Source organism: Budorcas taxicolor, chromosome 1 (genome assembly GCF_023091745.1).
Source record: "Budorcas taxicolor isolate Tak-1 chromosome 1, Takin1.1, whole genome shotgun sequence".
Taxonomy (NCBI): Eukaryota; Metazoa; Chordata; class Mammalia; order Artiodactyla; family Bovidae; genus Budorcas; species Budorcas taxicolor.
Window position 1 is genome coordinate 145623466 of NC_068910.1, and position 12426 is coordinate 145635891.

At 43.6% G+C, this 12426-nt stretch overlaps 1 protein-coding gene across 2 annotated transcripts in view; it reads left to right on the plus strand.

The window, feature by feature from the left end:
* The window catches only part of ETV5 (ETS variant transcription factor 5), a 58819-nt gene extending 46816 nt beyond the window's left edge, over positions 1-12003 (plus strand). Inside the window, exons 10-13 of one of the 2 annotated variants that reach the window (XM_052658289.1) lie at positions 1459-1527; positions 1682-1851; positions 6451-6552; positions 9585-12003. In XM_052658289.1, coding sequence (XP_052514249.1) covers positions 1459-1527; positions 1682-1851; positions 6451-6552; positions 9585-9806 — 563 coding nt within the window. In that variant the 3' untranslated portion in view covers positions 9807-12003. The remainder of the gene's footprint in view (positions 1-1458; positions 1528-1681; positions 1852-6450; positions 6553-9584) is intronic. The other variant, XM_052658361.1, reaches the window with a different exon arrangement.
* The last annotated feature ends 423 nt before the right edge of the window (positions 12004-12426 follow it).

Genomic DNA, 12426 nt, shown 5'->3' on the forward strand with positions numbered 1-12426 from the left:
GCCCAGCATAAATAACTATTGGATTACATAAAAATATACTTCTTTGTAGTTAAGCAGAGAAAAAAATGCTTGGGGCTGAGAAAACAAAATGAATAATACGAAACCTGAAAACAATCTGTTTCCAAGTTGGGCAGTGTTTTCCCAACCCCAGGCCTCTTTTAAAATTGTGCTGATCCTGCCAAGAAGAACTTGATCCAAGCTGATTGTAATGAACAGATTATTTCTTGGAGCCTTTACCCAGGGAGTTTAAGTCATAGAAAATCCCTCTCAAAAATCTAGTGCTCATTCTTCACTGCAAATGACCTCCCCTGCCTGCCGGGACCACATACTTGACACTCATAAGCCTGGTCCACATGCCAGACGAGTTGACCGGAGAACTGAGCGTGGGGAGTACCGCTATGCAAACAGGAGCTTCTGGTGCTTCCTCTGGAGAAGCATGTGGTTAGAAGAATACACAGGGATGCTCACCCCTGAAATAGGCTGGACCCCAAGCAAGGGTGTGGTCCCACCATGCCCGTCTATTAATTAACTGGCTTTGCTTTGAGCTGCGGGCCTCATCAGGGTGCCTGCTGACCTGGTAGTCAGCACTGAACCTTTATTAGGGGTTAGTGGGTTTACTTTTTTGGCCCTATCATGTGGCATAGTTTCCCAATGAGATTGAACCGGTGCCCCCTGCATTGGGAGCCTGGAGTCCTAACCACAGGACCACCAGGAAAGTCCTAGATTAGTGGGTTTAGAATGCCAAGCCATCATCCTTCCCTCTCCTGGACACCTTCTACTTTTTGCCCTGCCTTCCTTTCATTTCCACTTACATATGTTGTTGGCCCAGTCAGTTCCCCTGTTTTCTTAACACTGCAATAAGTGTTACTGCTGGAATATCTCTTCATATTCCTTCCACAGTGTCTGGAGATGATGATACCTCCAACTTACCTTTCAGATTATTGTTTGTCATAGTCTTTATTCATTTGGCATCGTTTTCTACCTTCCAAGCTCTTTCATAATTGAATGAAGTGTGTGGGCAGCATGGACAAGCTGTATGAAAGATTGAAATTAATATTTGCTAAAAGGGAAATGGCAAGACCATGTATAGATCAATTAGATCCCCCCCAGTGAGGCCAGCTGAAATAGATGAGATGTCATTTCAGATATAAAGGCTTAGTCACTGATCTATGCAGACCTCAGGAGTAAGATGTGCAGGAACGTTGTGATTCAGTGCCTCCCCGCAGTCTCGGCTCTAATGGCAGGAATTGATGCCATTCTGACTGCAGAGCGGGCAGTTGCATCAGAACACAAACACCCAGGTTCTTGTGAAGTTCTCTCCCAAATTCAGTCTGGCATAGATACAGCAGTTCATTGGACTGAGGACCTGAAATGGTAGAAAATTCTGTTTTAGTCCTTCAGAGTTTTCTTAGAAGAGATCCATGTTAAGCAACATGTTCTTTCTAAATTCTCCTTCAGGTTTTTCATATGAGAAGGATCCCCGGTTGTACTTTGACGACACTTGTGTCGTTCCTGAGAGACTGGAAGGTAAGTAGCCCCATCTGGTTTGATGCAAAGCTGGAATTCTTACCTTGTCAGAGCACCTTCGTCAGTCGTCTTGATGCCAGATTGGCGACATTTGCCCAAATCAGGTGAGAAAATTGAGACTAAAGTACCGCATATGTATCTTTATCCGGAACAGGCAAAGTGAAACAAGAGCCCACCATGTATCGGGAGGGGCCCCCTTACCAGAGGCGAGGTTCCCTTCAGCTGTGGCAGTTCCTGGTTACCCTTCTTGACGACCCAGCCAACGCCCACTTCATTGCCTGGACAGGCCGAGGCATGGAATTCAAGCTGATAGAACCCGAAGAGGTAAGCACTGGGTGCTGATTTTTGATTTGATGTTTGTTCCTATTTAGTTCTCCATCCAGTAAAAAGGCCTTTTTACTGTGTCAGATATGCTCTTCTTATTCAGATTCTGGCCTGGCCGATGGGCTTGACAGTGCTTTTCCTATTAATGGGAGAGGCAAAGTTCTCCACTGCAAAATATGTAAAAAGTATTAGTAACCCTTCTTCAAATTCTGGGGAGGAAGACCATGAAGACTTACATTCTAAAAGGGTCTGCTTTCTCTCTTAGAAAGTCTTTCAAGTGTTCTTTCAGTGATACCAATTCTTTTTTGGTGTAAGCCCTCATATGTCATAGCCTGTATCAGAGAGTATGTGAACAGATTGTAAGACATTTTTAGTAATATAGGTTGCAACTGTCCTATGGTGTATTTAAAATGGCTCTAGAGAAATAACATTATCAGAGATGAGTCAACCTCAATCTCAGAAACTAGTGTTTTGTGTTGTTTTAATGTAATATCACAGGAGCTTCCCTGGCTCGGTGCTAAAGAATCTACCTGCCAATGCAGGAGACACAGGTTCAATACCTGGTCTGGGAAATCCCCACATGCCACAGAGCAACTAATCTCTGTGCACCACAAGTACTGAGCCTGTACTCGAGAGTCAGCCATAACTGCTGAGCCCACAGGCCAAAACTACTGATGCCCGAACAGTCTAGAGCCTGTACTCCGCAAAAGAGAAGCACCCACAGTGAGAGGCCCAAGCACTGTAACTAGAGTAGCCCCTGCTCACCTCAACTAGAGCAAAACTGGCATAGCAATGAAGACCCCGCACAGCAAAAACAAAAAAGTTAATGTAATCAAGTTCTTACTATCTCTTTTTTTAAAGTACCACAATGAGATAGAAAACCATTGTTACCATCTTTTTGGCCAAATTGACAGAAAGGCCAGTGGACAGAACCAATGCCATTTCTTCAGAGGAGAGGACACATCACAGAATCTCCCCTTTCCTAAGTATCACAAAGCATATTAAGTCAGGCTCTGGGCTTGCCATGATTTCAGAGGGGTTGATTTTTGTTTGATTTAGAATCTAGAGGTTAGAAACGGAAAAGAAATAACTTCCCTGAAAGTCTGACATATGCTTCTTTGGGTAGCGTATACTTGAGCGTTACACATTAAGCCAGCAGAACAAAAAGGTATCTTTGGGTTGGTGTGATTAGAATGAGAAGAATGCTCTCAAAGGCCTCTGAATAGGAGCTGCAGTTGTAGACGTTGTTCAATCAGTTGGAGGGCTCACTTTAGTGCACCCAAGGGGACAGGTGGGCACGGGGGTTGACGGCAGGAAATTGGAGGAAGAAAATGGCCTGAAAGTTAAGATGAGCTAAGGAAAATGTGTGAATTGGAGGCTTAAGGAGAATCCTGACTGGTAGAGGAAGGCAGGTTTCCTTAAAGGCCGTTAGAGAAGATACAGTTATCAGTCAGTTCAGTCGCTCAGTCATGTCCGACTCTTTGCGACCCCATGAATCGCAGCACGCCAGGCCTCCCTGTCCATCACCATACATATACAATTTCTGTTAAGACTTGTTCTACCTTCAAAGCCAAAGTTTGGTACTGCTGTGTTCTCCTGACTGTGTCTTTTGGCTAAGTCATGTAGAAATGGAGCCATGTTTCCAGCCACACTGAAAAGCATCTACCCCACATTCTTTTCCTCACAATGTGGCCTGGTTTGTATGAGGCTTGAGGAAAGCATGTCGCCCAGACTCACTGAGGCTTTTTGAAAGTGAAGTCTGTCATGTGAGCAGCCCTTTTTGATTTATCTCATTTCACAAAAAGGAGCTTTTACGACTTTTTTGCCACTGCCTCGGGCCTAAGCAGAGGCCGTACAGCTGCAGGTAAACCTGGTTATGACCCTTTGTAAAGCCGTTATTGAATCTGTTGCTCTCCAACCAATGGTAAAGAAAATGAACAGATGGCAAAGGACCCCGGCTTTCTTAAAGAAACTAATGCTAATCCAGAATGCTCACATAAATGCCAAGCTGCCCAGTCACAGGGGAGTCTCCTAGTGGCCTTGCACCTCTCTCAGCTGATTAAACAGCTCTGTTTCTTCAGAAAGTGCTTCTTGCCACCGCAGCTTGAAATCCCCTGAGCATTCCATGAACTCTGAAATGTTCCATTCCCTTAACCCCAGGATCAGCTCTGCTCCAGTGTGCACTTTGGCCCCAGGACATGCAACACTTTTTTCCCCACTCTCTAATCCTTGTAAAACTTGGCAGGCCCTCTTCTTGGTAGTGTCAGGAAGATACCAACTCCTTGAAAAATGCTGTAAGAAGTTGTCATGGGGGAGCTTGAAGGGTGAAGCGGAGGAGGAAGCTGTTTGGGACGTAATTGTAGGCAGCTGTGTGGCTGAGTAGTGCACTCTGGGTAATTATCCATAATATCCATTACACTGTGCATGGAAATTGTGGTTTTAGAACTGCGTTTTGGCAGGCCCCCTAATCAAATGTCTTTTGATAGTCATCCAGCTTAGCACCCTCTCAATTATGACTGACTCGGCTTTAATCTGGAGCCATTTTAACTGTGAATCTGCATTAATGAATATTTTGGGGGGTAGGGTTGTTTGTTGAACATGTGGCAGATAACTGATGCCATGGGGAGGTTTAAAAGGACGTGCTGCTGAGAAAGAGCCGCTCCCTGTGCTGTGGCTGCGCTCTTACAAAGAGAGGAAGAGAGATGGGAGTTTTGGTTTTTGTTTTTAACTCCTTCGGCCTCCATCCTCAGATGCTATATCAGAGTAACAAATGTGAAAGATGAAGGAAAGAAGGAGCTGGCAGCAAGCTATTGCCTGCACCCTCCACCCCCCCCCCCCCCCAAAAAATGGGGCAGCCGTTATTCCCAGCTGCTTTGCAGTTGTGGCGCATCGTGATTACTGCATTAAGAGCAGCCCCAGTGAGGGCTACTGAATCACAGGGCCCTGGCCCAAGAGGATGAGTCAGTAACTATGACTACCAGAGCTGCTTTGAAGTCTACGCATATATAAAACCTCTCTCCAGTACAGCTGCTGCATATGCAGTGACAGCAAAGAAAGGTCATGGCTGAAGTTAAGTAGGCAAGGATTGTTTTCCACCAGTGCAGTGCAGTCAAAGGATGAAGCTGGGCCTCTTTTAAGGGTTCTTGCATTACTTGTGGCCAGCAGCAGTTCAATAATACCTTCACGGTGTTATTTCTTTAGGAAAAAAAAAAAAAAAAGGACACGTATTGATTTACCAGCTTTTCTTTCTTACCACTATTTCTATTGGCTTAAACTGTTTTTCTCTAAACAGGGGATGTGTTTTTGCTTAATTTTGCCTTTTTGGTCATTGCAAAGAGTTGAATGTGTGCAATATGAAGAAAGGCAGAGAACCAGGGTATCGTGTGCTCTCAGGCACAAAGCAAATGAATGGAAATTTAACGTTCACATGGTTTCTTACAAGGGAAAATGGAATCATGACTGTTGAATTTTTGCAATATGATTAGGACAGATGCATTTCTTCCTTATCAGATCATTTCTGATATTTATTAAAGGTCATCTTGAATCCTGAGTTGAGATGTTGCTTTCATTCTGCCCCAAATACTTTTGAATAATACTTTAAGTGAAACGTGGCTTTATGATCCACTTTTCCACTTGCAGTCTCCCTACTTCTCATTCCATGTTTACCTTTTTTTTTTAAACGAATGTAGTTGTTTTGGTTAAGTTTCCAAAACTGACCCAGAATGTTCCAAACATGATCGCTGGTTTGCATGCATTTAAAGGCCTCATATTTCCAAGGTTAATCTACCTTGACAGTCATCCTTATACATAGGGTTTGGGATATTGAGATACTTGAGCAGAATTGCTGGACTGTCTTGCTGAACTCCACTAGTAAGTGTTCTTGCTTTAAGGCTTCTTTGCCCAGAGTTCCAATTACATCCCCCCATCACTGCACCTCAGGTGGGATCGGGTTTAGATATAATGCACTTCACAACTGTTTGGGAAGCCATGTTAATTTTTCATTAAATGGCTAATGGTGCTACATGTTTTAATGTCCATTCTGCAAGTCCACTGGGAACAGGGGATTGGATGGCAGCAGGCTGAAATGATCCGATTCCCTTTTACTCCATGAGCTGCAATACATAAACATCTCCCAGCCCCTCTCCAATCTTATTAGAATTGAACTTTTGCTCTGCTGGCCCATTAGCAACTCACTAGTGTGTTTCTAATGTTTCAGGAATGACCATTCTAATTATTCCTTATTGACTGCTACAGAAACCATAGCACTTAATGGCAACATGTTAATGGTCTATGGGTATTGGTCAATAATTCATATGTGGAGAAACAGTAGAGAGCCTGCTTCCTCTGGGATGCTAGCCAAGCCCTCTGCAATCTTAAAATGCTAGGATTCTTCCACCTCCAGGTCTCACCTCTTAGCATCTATGACTAAATCATCACCTTTGTTGAATGTTGGTCTTAAGGGAATTAAGTGCTTTTCCATTCAGGTCAGAGAAATGGATCACTGACCAGAGCAGTTGGGTTCTAGAATGCTCTCCTGGGATTGGGAAGAAACCCACTAGACCCAAGGAATGAGTTTCCATTGCTTTCCTGTCTCTTCAGGTCGCTCGGCGTTGGGGCATTCAGAAGAACCGGCCAGCCATGAACTATGACAAGCTCAGCCGATCTCTACGCTATTACTATGAAAAGGGCATCATGCAGAAGGTGAACATTTATGAGAAACAATTAAGATCACTCTCAGAGAAACTGTCCAGGGCTTCTGTACTAAGACTAATGGCTTCGAGGAAATGTTAGCTTCGTGATTCTGTGGTAGGAAAAAATCTTGGAAAAATGAGTTAAAATGAGATACAAAGAGCACCTTTAATACTCTCAGGTACCTCAAAACCAGAGGTTGTGGAAGATTCTGTAGGAAAATTAGCCTCCTCTGCTTTAGAGAAATAAAGAAACTGTCTCTACTTACAGAAATGTCCAGATAGGACTTCCCTGATGGTCCAGTGGTTAAGAATCCACCTGCCAATGCAGGGGACAAGGGCTCGATCCCCGATTCAGGAAGATTCCACATGCTGTGGGGCAACTAAGCCCTTCCGCCTATAGCCCGTGCTCTTCAGCAATGAGAAGCCACTGCAATGAGTAGCCCCTCCCACCGACCCTGCCACGACTAGAAAAAACCTGCACACAGCAACAGAGACCCAATGCAGCCAAAGAAAAAATTTTTTAAATTGTCCAGATACTTAGGCCAACTATTATATCCATAAAGGAGCCAGGGAGAGAATCAACTTAAAGGTCTCTGCTCCCACAAGAGCTTAGTTGAAGTCTTTAGTTGTTAAGACACCAAGACCTCCAAATATGTTCGTCTAATACTCTTAAGTGTTAGGACTAAGAAAATCTTTTTCAAAAACTGGAAACTACAAGTTAAAAAGCCAAGATTTGCAAAATGGGAGCAGAATAGCCTGATAGCAAGTTGCAGAATAAAGGATGAAGCATATTTTGAGGAAGCCAGAACAAAATCCTTATTGTGATAGGTGGTGAAAGACCAAAATCTTAAAAGCCGTGTATAAGCAGAAGATGAAGATGGCTAATCTTTGGTTTTTCTTAACCAGATTTTATACTGTACTGTTACCCAGATTCTAGCATTTATACATTTAGGCAGTCTTTACATGGTAGATGCACTCAGAATTATATGGTCATTGTTGCTGAGAACTTGTCTTGTGCTAAAACCAGGCTTATCTTCTCATAGGCAGGTGGTAATATGACCCCATATTCCTCTCATCTCCTTAAATTATTAAAACTTTTCATGGATGGTCTTCTGGATAAAACTCAGACTTTAACTCTTCATACAGGCTCTAAGGCACCATCTAATCCTCATTTCCTCACTTGCACTTGTCTGCTTCCACTACCACAGCCATCTGTCTCTTAATATGTATTGTTTGTAAACAAACACTATCAGTCATGTAAGTTATCGAGCATATTATAAAATGAAAAAACACCTATTAAACTACCATCCTACTTAAGAACATTCCTAACAGCTTCATTACCTGGCCAGCTCCTACTTGTTTCTCAATCACCTGTTTACTCCAAGAATCTGAAGTTCTCAAGCTGAGTTACGTGGTCTCATCTGCTTCTGAGAGCACCTGCGTTCATCTCCATCACTCTGTCTCCCTACTCTCGATATTGTAAATCACTCCCTGGCTTGTCAGTATCTGCCACAGGAATATCAGCTTGTTTGGGGCAAAATGAGAACTTGACTTCAGTGCTTGGCATAGTTAATAGATACTCTAAAACGGGTTATCACTCCACCCTAGCTATTCCCTCCCCCCCTTTTTTAAAGGTACAATTCAGTGGGGTTTTAATATGTATGCAGAGTAGTCCAACTGTCACTCAAAACCAGTTTTAGAACATTTTGTTGTTCAGTTGCTAAGTCGTGTCTGACTCTGCCACCCCATGGACTGTATGTAGCCCACCAGGCTCCTCTGTCCATATGGTTTTCCAGGCAAGAATACTGGAGTGGGTTGCCATTTCCCTCTTCTGGGAAGATCCCCTGATCAGGGATTTCACCCATGTTCTTCCTAGGTTTTCTAAGAAAGAAGAGAACTCTGAGAATTAAGCATAAAATAGTACAGAAGAAGGCATAGGAATGAGACTTGGGTGGGCTCAGATCCTAACACTGCCATTTATTTATGCTTTAAGGAAAGTCAACCTTTCAAAGCCTGTTTCCAATGAAAGTGTAGCTAATAATTCTTGATCTAATCTCAAAGGGGTAATATATATGTGAAAATGTCCTAGAAATAGTAACATGTTTTCCAGTATAAGAGATCCTTGCTTTATTATGTGACCTATGAGTAAATGAAAATTAAATGAAAGAGGAGTGGTAGCATAACTGATCCGGGCAGGGACTCAGAAAAGCATTAGTTCCATACCCTCAGGTTTACGAAAGGGAAAACTGAGATTCATAGAGATTGAGACTTGCTAGTGACCAAGCCAGGGCCGGAAACCATTCGCTCAACTTTCGGAGCTAGTATTATCATCACTGTATACTCCTGCCTAGCTCTTCCACATGTGAGCTGACTCTGGCTGGGGAACCAGAGATTTAACAGTAAACTGGCTTTTAAGAAACCCAAATAGGAATGAGTGATTGTATACACCTGCCACCCTTAATCAAGACTGGTTGGTTCAAGTAATATTATAATGCATAAAATTCATATAAAGGTAGTTTGCAGTTCGTTCAGTGTAGCAAAACCATGACATTAGTCATTTTCAACTGCAGGTAAGCCAAAAAGCAGTTCTTTTTGGTTTTGGAACAAGCTTATAAAATCCCACATAGCTTCTGAATTCCTAGCCCTGTGGGACAACAAAGCTGTCCTGTGAAGACTGTAAACTTGAGGAAACAGAACACATGGGCTGACTCCTGCATCTTTCAATCCTTATAACACCAGCCTCAGCATAACCGTTGTTTCTAGACTGATTTTAACAGTGAGGATGTTCTTTTAAGAACCTGAGTTTGATATTCATATATTCTTTTCAGCTGTTAAGCTGTGGTGTCAGAACATTCAGTAGGTAACAGGTCCCCATGGTTTATCAAAATAAATCGAAGGATATGGATAATCAACTACCATTGAGCCTCTTGGTCCCAGGCTGCCCAAGAGCGTGGTGGCTTAACAGATATCTCTTTCTTCCCTTGGTGCCCACACCCCATGCCCTGGTCCAGCTGGGCCTCATAAGGTGCATTTTCTCTCTAGGTGGCCGGGGAACGATATGTCTACAAGTTCGTTTGCGACCCTGATGCCCTTTTCTCCATGGCCTTCCCCGACAACCAGCGTCCGTTCCTGAAAGCGGAGTCTGAGTGCCACCTCAGCGAGGAGGACACCCTGCCACTGACCCACTTTGAGGACAACCCTGCTTATCTTCTGGATGTGGACCGCTGCGGCAGCCTCCCCTATGCCGAAGGCTTTGCTTACTAAGTTTCTGAGCAGTTGAGCGGCCAAACCTTAGAGCTAGCAGTTCCCATTCAGGCAAACGAGAACAGTGGTTTTGTTTGTGTTTCTGGCTGTTCCTAAAGCTTGCCCTTTGAGTATTATCTGTCTCCGGAGATAGAGAATCCAATCTGTCTCTGGATTGGCACCCTTAAGGACAGAAACTTTGGCGGGGGAGTGGGAACAGGGAGGGGTAGAAAAACCACCCAAAAGCTGGTGCCTCAGCTCTTGATCCTGACAAGTTTTCTGGGAAGCGATTGAAATGGAGCCTCCTTCCCATGGACAATATATATGCAAAGCAATACCTTGTTCAGGTTGGTACCCGCAAACCAGGACAGAGTATGTGACAATCTGCATTGATCAAGGACTACTAAATGCCTTTACATAGAAGGGCTCTGATTTGCACAATTTGTTGAAAAAGTGAGTCACAAAACCCATAGAACAGGAGGTAGGCTAAGTTGGGGAGGCTCAAACCACGAAGGGTTGCCAAGTATTACCTTAAAACTTGGACAGCTCTTGCAGCTCGCTGAAATGTTTCCCCTTGGTCTACAAAGAAGGGGAAAAGGATGAATAGCTGTTACCCACTCCACGGTTCTCAAATAAACCATTGCTACTCTTGGGAACCTTCTGGCCATGTGGTCACCAAGTAGAGCAAGCCCCCTCTCTCTTCCCAGTCACATGGCTGTGTGTGGATGGCTTTAATTTTAGGAGAAGGTGATTAACACTTTTGACAGTATTTTGTTTTGCTTTGATTCGGGGGATTGTTTTGTTTTGGAAAACCAGTTTATAAACTGATTTTTGTAGTTTTGGTATTTAAAGCAAAAAAAAAAACAAACCTTTTGGTAACTGAGCACTGTGCCCTATAAACAGGACAGTGCCGACTTCTGAAGACGCTGCAGCTTGAAAGGGGCTTTGTTGGGGGCGTCCCCTTGGCTGAGTGCAAGCCCTCTTTATTGCCTGCTTTGTGCTTTCTGCACCAGACAGCCTGACGGAACATTTGCACCTGAGTTGTACATTTTTGAGGTGTGCAGGGCAGCCTGGACACACCGTTTAGATTCTATGTGTATAGTCCCCAATGTTCCCTCCCATGCCCTCTCTGGAAAGCATATGTACATAATACATGTCATGTCCATTTGAAACCTGGTCACCCGATGGAAACCCTAGGGAGTCTTCCCTGGGCATGACTGATGACAATTTCCATTTCATCCATTTTTGTTTTTCCTTTTTCTTTAAATCCTCGGACTTTAAACCCTGCATATGATTCAATAGGGTTTGAGACGTATGCGCGACACCAACAGGTAAAAGTGTGCTAGCGCCTTAGTTTCCTGCCACTTTTCAAAAGAGTTCTCTGATCGCTGAATTTTATTGGAAAAGTTTTCAACAACCCAGCTAAAGCTACATGAAAGCTCAAAGTAGAGGAAAAGGCATTAGAAAGTGGTAGCACCTTGGTGCCTGTTGTTGAGAGAGTTCTGTGCTTCCCCGACACTGAGCACAGAAACAATGATGATGCTACTCTTCATACACAGAGGACAGTGCTTTGTTTTTCTATTGATGGAACGCTCTGCAGTCTCAAACAGTCCCCCAGGTGACCAGGAACACATTTGTGAAGAGGGTCACAGATAAGGGGTGCATTTCATAGCTGTGGAAATACAAGGATTCCCTCTTGGAAGCTAATTAGCCCACAAAGGTATTGCACCTGTAGCTTGGGCCTTAATTAGCATTGTATTCTAATCAAAGGACTCTTTCCAAATGGTATTTATAGCTTTCTAACCTACACATAGTCTATACATAGATGCATATTTTACCCCAAGCTGGCTAGAGGTTAATTTGTTGTAAATGCTGTATAGGATTTTTTTTTTCCTTTCTTATCTGGGTTTGGGTTTTGTTGGGATTTTTTTTTTTTTGATGGATTTATGCTGTCTTAGCAAGTATGAAAAGAATCGTCTGTAGCCTGAGTTCCCCTCCCCCGCTACGGCCATGTGGCCGGGGCGGTCTCGGGACACAGGATGGCGGCGTCACCGTTGCATTCCCATCGGACTCATGCACCTCCCTGATGATTTGGGGTTTTTCGGTTTTTTGTTTTTGCTTCTTTTCCAGAGTGTGGAAAATCTACAGTGCAGAAAGGCTTTAACCTGCCAGTTGATTTGAAATACTTTTCCCCTGCGCAGGGCTGTTTGCATCCTGCCAAGCTGCGTTATATTCTGTACTGTGTACAATAAAGAAGTTTGCTTTCAGTTTACCAAGTGCCTGAAACCCGCATCTTTCTTGCCCCCATCTTAAAGTAAGCAGAAGTCACCTGGTACCTTCCTCTCCCTCTCTGTCTCTCCCCCTCTTAGCTATCTAGCCTTATGACTTTAGAGTTGAGAGTCAACTTGCACACAGCTTCTCTCTTCTAATCTCATCTCTCAAACTCTGGCTAAACATTTGATCCAAAAGAGTAGAAGGAAAGTAGAAAACAGGTTTTCCCAGCCAGTGGGGAGCTGACACCATCCTATCCCTCCTGTCGAACCCACCTACTCACCAACTCAATTTTTTTTTTTTTAAAGCATAACTCGCTTTCCGTAGGCCCTGGGTTCATTGTGAGAAGATCACTAACTAGGCTAGGACT